At 43.8% G+C, this 9589-nt stretch overlaps 2 protein-coding genes across 2 annotated transcripts in view; one reads left to right on the top strand and one right to left on the bottom strand.

The window, feature by feature from the left end:
* Positions 1 to 9589, bottom strand: part of LOC123765616 (glutamate receptor) — a 39969-nt gene that overhangs the window by 5457 nt on the left and 24923 nt on the right. The window lies entirely within an intron of this gene.
* LOC123765455 (tyrosine-protein phosphatase Lar-like) lies at positions 1371 to 6924 on the top strand. Its single transcript, XM_045754036.2, has 5 exons — positions 1371 to 1542; positions 2916 to 3206; positions 3799 to 3898; positions 4261 to 4457; positions 5728 to 6924. Exons 1-5 carry the CDS (start codon positions 1386 to 1388, stop codon positions 6306 to 6308), a joined length of 1326 nt encoding a protein of 441 aa, XP_045609992.2. The 5' UTR covers positions 1371 to 1385; the 3' UTR covers positions 6309 to 6924.

Raw genomic sequence — 9589 nt, 5'->3', positions numbered from 1 at the left:
TTAGCACTCTACAAGTATATCACTGTTAGTTGTAAAACAATTAACCTTTACTATCACACTTCCATGTGACGCCAAGGAGGCCTGGTCGACGACCGGGCCGCGGGGACACTAAGCCCCGGAAGCACCTCAAGGTAAGGTGACACTGGTCGTGGCGGCGGCGTCTCCAGCCCGCCTCACGCATTTCCACGCCCATCCGTCAACATCCGCAATACCTAGATAATTATTAGAGGCTATAATGCACCGATATGAAGGTCCGGATAATTTGGCGTTGGACAGGGATCGCCTTACACAAATTTGGTGACACTTTCGCGCATTGAAACTGCAGGTGTAACCCTGGCTAGGGTTGTCGAGCGTGTGGGCGGCTGCAGCAACTTTTTTTTTTTTATCTTTATTTAAGAAAATACAATATAAATTACATATACTAGAGACAATGGGGCGTGTCATGTTCCTAGGGTTGCATTTACCCAACTATAAGAGATATTACTAGATTCGTTTAGTCTGTGGACACCTAAAATAATTTGCATTTACTGTTAAGCACATTTTTTTTTTTAATTTGCAGTCACCCCTAGATCACTATTTTATTATTGAAATTTAATTGTTAAGAAATTCAATAGCCTCATTTTTAACGACATATTTGCTGTGGTTAAATTTTAATACACTTCCCAATTACTTCAAGCCTGTTAGGCAATAAATTGTATCATTAAACTGTTATTTTTTATATATGAATACTTTGTGATCTTAAGTGATAATTGGGAATTATTAATTATTACTTCAAATAGGTTACGCCCTCCTGATCTAATTGTCACTAAGCTCCCATTGTTATCGGAGGAGAACCATTGTACACGGATCACTATGCTGACATACTATGAGGGATCTTCCTCACTATATACAGCAACAAGAGACAAAAACAAACTATTTAGCACGGGTGGAACACGACCAAGGGGACACAGGTGGAAACTTAGTACCCAAATGAGTCACACAGACACAGTAGAAAGATTTTTTTCAGTGTCAGAGTAGTTAACAAATGGAATGTATTGAGCAGTGATGTGGTGGAGGCAGACTCCATACAGTTTCAAATGTAGGTTTAATAGAGCCAAGTAGGCTCAGCAGTCTGTACACTAGTTGATTGACAGTTGAGAGGCGGGACCAAAGAGCCAAAGCTCAACTCCTGCAAGCACAACTAGGTGAGTACTCACACACCCACCCGTTGGTTCCCATCAGTGCAGCAGCAAGATGAGGGACAATAAGGCCTCTTGTTGCCATGAGACATTACTTCGCCAGTACACTAAGGCGAAACTCCTGTATCACCTCGAATAAAATAGATAATTGTGAACGTTCCCAAAGCATACATTTTGAGAGATGGCAATGTTGCCCTAGAAGGTACCATGTTTTACCTGGGTTGTCAGTTTGTAGCGAGGTTTAGAGGCGCCTGCGTCACTGGACCAGATACCCTCAGAGACCCAAGTGTGACGGGTCTTCCAGCCATGAAGACCTTTGTTTACCTGGCGGGAGTCCTCGCTGTGGCCGCCGCCCAGAGTCTTGGTGAGTCTCTCTTTAGCTTAACTTCGAGTACATCTTTCTCGAGCCACAACTTCTGGAGCATCTTTGTCTTTCGCCAATATATCAGTTGCAAAGTATTTAAATATTGGGAAGTTTTGTGTGAGTTACTTCGATATTTTGAGTGATGTTCAGGATGTCTTCTCGCTCCAATGTCCTGAGGAGCGATGGAAACGTTTGGTAATGCCGGGCGTCCTTTAGTGTTTATATTACGCAGGAGTTGGACGAAACATGTTAATGAGTCAATGGCTGCCCACGTAGACGCCACTGAGCGCCTCTGTAGCCTCGCAGTATGGCGTCCAAACTTTGGCTAACTAATGTCACTGTTTTAAGTGAGAGAAATGACCGATAAAGTTGTCAACATACAGAGCTAAGATGGTCCCGTGTCAGTGTCGTCTGCTTTTCCACGAATCTTTCTATGAGTCTTAAGGGTTCGTCAGTTACTTGTAAAACTTCTCCTTATCAAAGTAATGGCATTTTGTTTCAGGAAATAATTGCAAGTTGAGCTTATGAAAAGTCAGGCCGTCCTCAGACCTAATCCACTACCATGAGATTCCCTCACCCTTAAACCACCTAGATAATTATCTAGATATTTGTGATGCTCAGAAAGCATATTACGGTGCCATTAATAGTTTACATTTAAACTGGCAAATAAATCTTTGTCGTAGAGATTATTCTTAAGTTATAACTTTAATATAATATAAATAGTTCAGAATACAAAATAGTATGTTGAAAACGTTTTATTTTAAGAATTTAGTTTACTGTAAACGGTATTCATGGGCACACTGAAATAGTTTTCGAATTCCATATTTCACATTTTCGTCAATAATACATCGTATTAACGTAACCATATGTAATGAAACCTAACCTAACCATGGATATATAGTAGATAATAACACAAATTTCACAATCCATTTCCATGAAGGGATCTCCTCTTTGAGGACAGGTTGAGGGGTCGCATCGTCTGTTCTGAACATAAATTTGCCTTATAATGACATTATACTTAGTAAGAGGTTGTGAACTGCCTGCCACACCTAAGATGGTCGTGACGCCAAATAGAAGGGAAGGCCTCAGGGTAAATCCACAGCAGAGACAAGACCACTGATGTTGCAAATTTACTTGATAATCTCTATTTTATTGAACCCTGAGATGTATGTGTATGCGAAAGTGAGGATGTTATCATTTGATGATCTGTTTTAGATAACTGTTTACAAGAAAGTTATTCCCCTTCTCTAATTTAGCCCCAACTGATGCCTTCGTACCTTGAGTAAGGCACAAGACAGAACCCACTTCACCTGGAGACACGAAACATGTCCCAGACCCAAACTCCTCACCTCACCTTCCTCTACACTCCACAGGCAACATCACAAGCTTCCTGCAGATCAGAAATGGTGACGGAGAAGTTACAATGGAGTGGCGCTTCGTGGAGGGCGACCCAGCATACCCGCTCCTCAAGTACACCCTTGTGACTGACAGCGATGTCTCCTCCGACGTCTACTGCATGACCACTCTCTGCTACCACACCGTCGACAACCTGGAACCCTGCGTCACACACACGTTCGACCTCGTCCCCATCTTCAACGACACCACGACCGGCGGAACGCTTGAAGGAAACAACGCTACAACCACCGGATTTACGAAAGATGTCGGTGAGTCTTATTACATCTGTTGCTTGTTAGTTGATGGGCATTGGTGGCACATTTGTAGCGTAGTGTTCAACACAGATCACAATCGAATAGTCCTGCGTTCGATTCTACTGCAGGGAATAAGTACACAGTTGACAATCTTTACTAGTTTTAGCGGTGGATGTGCATGATACTTGTCAGACACGGTGCAGGGTTGGAGGGGTATCATTAGCTCCTACACTGCACATAATATGGGTATTGCCGAGGATGGCTTCTTGCTGGGGCGATGGTGACTCTCGCTCCATGATAGCACTGGATAGTTTGATTATAAGGCGTACTGGTGATAGCGAGTCTCTCATGATCTTAATGCAGAAGGTCGCGTTTAATTATACAATGTTTGGCCCGAATCCATGGGTTGGTCTTGCATTCCCCCCCCCCCACCCACACATCCCCGCCTGATAGAGGGGGGGGGGTGAAGAAGGAGTTGAGATGAATGATAATCAAGGGTTACATATTAGCTTGAACATTAACGGTATTGAAGTTCAAAGCAGTTCGAATCAAGTATGAACAGTTTATAAATATAAGTGAAAATATATTCTTATGCCTCCGTGTACAGTTCCTGGACCTCCTCAGGACGTGGTCGTGGGACCCATCACCCAGACGTCCATTCAAGTCCAGTTTAACACCTCCATCGTCAACCCACTCTGCGCCGACCAGTAAGTCAACCCACCTGTGCCCCACTAAGTGAATAATTAAATAACTAATTTTTATCGAATGTGATTTATAGAAATCCATACAGGAAGTTCTTTTATCGAGAGGCAACAAAAGTTGCCTCTATACGGAGGTAAATTGCCAAGTACGTCCTTGTCAACTGTCATTACCATTTTTATTCTGGTGGAAACTGGCAAGAGCAATGCCGTTTAATGTAAAAATCGATAATTTCCTTCAGTATATATGTTTTTATACGTGTGACCTTGATTCTTCTAAAGAAGTCGTCGTAGTACCCATTGATTCCCCTATATACAAGTGTCCTCCCAAACATCATCCTGATCTTACCTCATAAAGTTTTTGTCTACAGATACGTCATCTCGTATGGCGCCGTCATCACCAGAGCTGGCCGCAGGTCCCTCCTCCAGGTAATGGATGAGTACGACTTCGTTGTCACCCTCAGCCCACTCCAGCCCTGCACCAACTACTCCATCTGGGTTATTGCCGAGAGCTACACAGGATTCGTCAGCGATCCGGTCATCGTATTTGCTGCTACCCTGGACGCTGGTAGGGTTTTTGTCTCTGGTAGTGACAGAGTACCTGGCGTTGCCAGGGTGAAGAACATGAGCTAAGACTCCTGGGCCCTCGTGGTCCTACCAGGGCATATATTTCATGTGGTAAATGTTAGTACATGCAATCACTAACACTACACATCTTCTCAACAAAGAAAATGTTATTTCATGTACACTTTCTCTGGGTGTCACATCTATATTGCATTCTTAACCCGCTATCTTCATCATTGTAACAGCGCTGGGCAAGCTCTTCAGTGCTGCGTCAGGTCTTGTCAAGGGTGGAAGTGTTAGACAGAGCTCACTACAATACGGAGACAACTTCTTCCTTGAGAGAAGATCAACTGTTCACAAGTGTGTGTGCAAAATGATTACCAAGATGTAAGGCAAAAAGAGACAGTGAAAAATGCTGCTGACGCTAGAGTTGATATGATTATTTGGTCTCTGATCCAGGATTACCTCTTCACTGACAGCTGTAAATATTTCCTAGAAACTTACAATTAGTTCCTTCTAGATGTCTTTGCACTTTATTGTTATCCTTCCCTCTTGTTAAGCCGAGTCACTTGTTCAATCACTGTCATCATCTTTCTAGTGTGACAAAGACCACCTTCGGTTAGATTATTGACCTTTGATTGCTCAAGCACACAGCAACATTGGTAAACAAAGTTGTTGCGTCGACCTCGAGGCTCCGTCTACTGTACCCTGCAGTAATTGCTGAATTCTTGGGGTCTCTACTCTCAGGTAGCTTATGGAAACGTCATCTCAATACACAGAGCAGTGAACACTTGCTGGCGGTGTACTCACTGTTCCCAGTCACTAATATGACACATGTGCTCACAACGCAGCATCTCTTCTCACTTAAATATACTTTTACGTGTATATTCAAAATCAACAAAAATAACACTATGTTTAATTTGCGCATAAGTTTACATAAGCAATAAGATGAGAACCATTCATAATATTGTATGCGTAAATTCACTAATGAATGAATTTTGAAATACATTCAATATGATAATTTAACTTAATCTTCAAGACTCAGCGAGCCTAAAGTATTATGGAATGTTGGAAACTAAGAGATCGCTGCCTTAATGATCCTGTTAATAGACTGCTCTTATCCTTCAGTTCTAAGCTAACCATACTTTATTATTATGAATCAAGTGCGGGCCCACAGCCATAGTTTACTTCTCTGTTCAGAAATGTAAAATATATTAGATTTGGTTCAATCATGTGGTTTGTATATGGACTTATTCTTGCCTGTGTTGCCTCAGAGCCCGACCCCGTGAGTGACCTTCAAGTGACGGACGTGGACACGAACGAACTGACCATCTCATTCGAGCCTCCAGAGACCAACAGACACTGCGTGAAGGACTACGACATCGAAGTCGTTGACCTGGACCAGCCGGAACTTGCGAGCAGACGAGTGTCCGCGGCAGTCCAGTACTTGATCACAGGTCTGGAAGCCTGCACCAACTACCTGATAATGGTGCGAGTGGTGTCACCAGGCGGGAACGCGTCCGCCTGGCAGGAGGTTAACAACAGGACCCTGGACGCTATACCCTCCGCGCCCCAAAACTTGGCAATGACTGAAGCGACCACCAGCTCCATCTCGCTCCAGTGGTACCAGCCTGACACTAACAGCCGCTGCGCCAGCGAGTACATACTTACTTGGGAAGACAGCGAAGGCAATCCCGGTGGTCCCGATACAATTACTGATCCAACGAGCTTGTCAGTGACGTACACAGTTGAAGGTCTGATGGCGTGTATAGACTATACATTCACTCTTGTTGCAGAGTCTGAGGCCGGCGAGAGCGACTTCACACAGCTGACACAAACTACCCTCTGCACCTAGCCCAGCAGCTTCCAATCCGGGGTGCCCCGGGAGGCGCCACCAACCCTTCACGGCTGACATGCACGAACCTGATCGTTGGAACTGATAGGATTGGAACGAATTGAAAGAGCCGAATGTTGTCTATGCCCTTACTACCAACTTGGGGACTGTCAGCCACACGGATCTTATTATATAGGGAAGAAAACAATACCTTTCTCAAGGTGTCTAACAATATACGAAAAACAAAGATCTTCGATCGACAAATAAAACGAAATTGTAAGATTAGACACAGCTGAAGTACTACAGATAACACACTCGTCCAACTATCAACTGCCAGATTACTCTTTAAGTATATTGTACCATCCAGGAGACCAAGACACAGGTGCCAGCTCATACCTCACTTACTGCCCCACAGACATCGGCCACCGCACCCGCTTCATCCTGAAGTGTGTATGTAATGTCAAACCTGATACTGTGTATTAACTGCCCTATGTCTCCGTAGATACCGAAGGACCTTCAGCGAAACTCACTCTCTAGCGGCATGCGTCAGGTCAAATAAAATTGTAAAATAAACTTTATAGTTAAGTTTTTTAACTTTCTTCGTAAGTGAAGAAGAAAATAAGAAACATGAAGATTCGTGTTGGAGTCATTGATCTAACCTTTTGTGTTATCTAAAACCTATATAATAGAACAGATTTTATAGGTTTTAAAAGCGAAAAACAGGTTTGTCCCTTGTTCAAACTTAGATCTAGCCTCATCCAACTTTTGGAAAATGGGACATGTGTGGCATGGAGTGTCACAGGCCAGTGAGGGATCAGTCCAGTGTCACATATAAAGAAATACTGGCTCCTATAATGACCCCCTGCGATTTCATGCTCTCTCTCACACACATACACACACACAGAAAAAAAGAAAGAAAGAGAGAGAGAAAGAGTGAAAGAGAGAAAGAGTGAGAGAGAGAGAGAGAGAGAGAGAGAGAGAGAGAGAGAGAGAGAGAGAGAGAGAGAGAGAGAGAGAGAGAGAGAGAGAGAGAGAGAGAGAAAGAGAGAAAGAGAGAAAGAGAGAAAGAGAGAAAGAGTGAAAGAGTGAAAGAGTGAGAGAGAGAGAGAGAGAGAAACTTTGGGCGAAGGGAAAGGGGTGTATTGCGGGAAGAGGAAGGAGAGAGGGGAGAAAAATGGAGTGGGTGTGAGAGGGGGAGAGGTAAGGGAGGATGGAAGACTGGGTTAGAGGAGGTAGAATGAAAAGGGGTTAAGAGGCGGAAGGGGAGAGGGAGACCCGAGTACCGCTGGATGCCCTTATATTAACCTTATATATTATGACGGTAAAATCTCTAGGAAGAGATTCGACCTGCTCCATCATCACCTATTCTACCCACATCACGTCTATATATTAAAGTACTGTGGCCACAAGAAGAACAACAACAACAACTACCTCCAGACGTCTAGACAATACCACCAGTCTACCTACCCCACTGCCAGTCACCCCACCTCGCACCTGGGTCGCTGGCAGCTCACGCCATCCGAAACAAGCAGTTTAAGAGCCGGTTAATAGTTAAAGAAGGAACCAGCGCCATCTGGACGGCCGTCGCCGTGTATATATAGGGCTACCTAGCCCACTACAGTTCAGATTACTTCTGGGTACTCTGCTGAGTAGACCTGTTGACATACCCCGGCGTGGTAACAGAGCTATTCAGTTTTGCTCACAGCATTCCCGCACCATATTTTATTTGCACATTAACGTAACGTAAATTTGATTGTTCATCTTGTTTGTTTTGCACACTTTGTACTAGAGCCAAGCCTCGATATTTTGTTTTGTAATTTGTTTAATTTCAGTTTTCTATCAAAGTAAAGGATTTTTAACTGTTTATTCTTCTCTTTTGTGCTTTATCCTACAGCTGCCACACAGTGAACATTACACACCACTCTAATTTTTTTTTTTTTTTTTTTTTTTTTTTTTTTTTTTTTTTTTTTTTTTTTTTTTTTTTTTTTGTGTGACTGGCATTCTATCTGCTTAGAGACTGCGATACCATCTATTTTTCTCGTCACAATATATATATATATATATATATATATATATATATTACACACTAGGAGGGTTACCTGGCGGTGTCCTGGGATAGTCTGTCTCTTCCCCCACCCCCCTTCTACCCCTCTTATCCCCATCCCTCACCTCTTCCTTTCTGCCAGAAAATTATTTATGCAATAATAATATTGCACTAGCAATATTATTTATTAGTCTATTATTCCTACCTCTGCCCTTCCATTCCGTTTGTTCCCCCATTCGTCCTCCCCACCTATCCCCCCATCTTTCGCCTCTCTTCTCTTTCTCTCGGAAAATATAATATTAGGAAGCAATGAAGCTATTGTATGGGTCCCCTAATGAAATATTTTTGTACGATCACAAAAATCTTACTTTAGGGCATCATAATGAACTTGTCACACTTGACTACACTTGAATCTATGAAAACTGGATGGAGGAAAGTGTCAATAATTAATAATATTTCTTCAATCATTAAACATAGGCCTGCCCCGACCAGCCTATGTCAATCCCATACCACAGACCATTTTCCCTTACAAATTTGGGTGAGGCTAGCCCCAAGCGTCTGCATGGTCTCCAACATTGGACAGGCAGACATGCTCTTTTCTAATATAGAAGCCCGATATTCTAGGAACCCTTGTTTAGAGTGCAGTGAGAACTATCCCCTCTTTCCCCCCCACGCCTATTCCTTTCCCCCCCCTACGCCTGTTCCTTTCTCCCCCCCACGCCTATTCCTTTCTCCCCCCCCCCACGCCTATTCCTTTCTCCCCCCCCTCTCTCTCTCTTCTCCATCCTCCTATCCGTCAACTCTTCTCGCCTGTATCAGCGTGTGTCATAAAACTGGCTCACCCGCGCCCTTTCTCACGCCATATTGTGTCCGTGAACACGTGTGTGTGTGTGTGTGTGGAGGAAGGGGGGGAGGGGGTGGAGGCGAAGGGCGAGAGGTAGAGGGGGGGAGAACAAGGGGAAGGACGAAGTGGGGGGGAGTGCAAGGGGACGGGGACGAAAGGGTCAACGTGGAGATTTGCCTATCCTCGAGCTAGCCAACTTACAAGAATCATTGTAGCCAATATACAATACAGCACCTTCCTTGCACTAAGCAAACAACCTACAAGCCTCATTGTAGCCAGCAGGCTGTGACACCAGATGAAGAAAAGAAACGACTGAGGTAATTGTGTGTGACGTCAGCCTCGGGGCACAACAAGATACCACCATGACTACTGAAGGACGCTGCGCGACCCTCGCTATAGTATATAATTCCTCAC

This window comes from Procambarus clarkii, chromosome 30 (genome assembly GCF_040958095.1).
Source record: "Procambarus clarkii isolate CNS0578487 chromosome 30, FALCON_Pclarkii_2.0, whole genome shotgun sequence".
Lineage (NCBI taxonomy): Eukaryota > Metazoa > Arthropoda > Malacostraca > Decapoda > Cambaridae > Procambarus > Procambarus clarkii.
The sequence above is the reverse complement of the archived record's forward strand: the minus strand, read 5'-3'. Positions and strand labels throughout refer to the sequence as shown.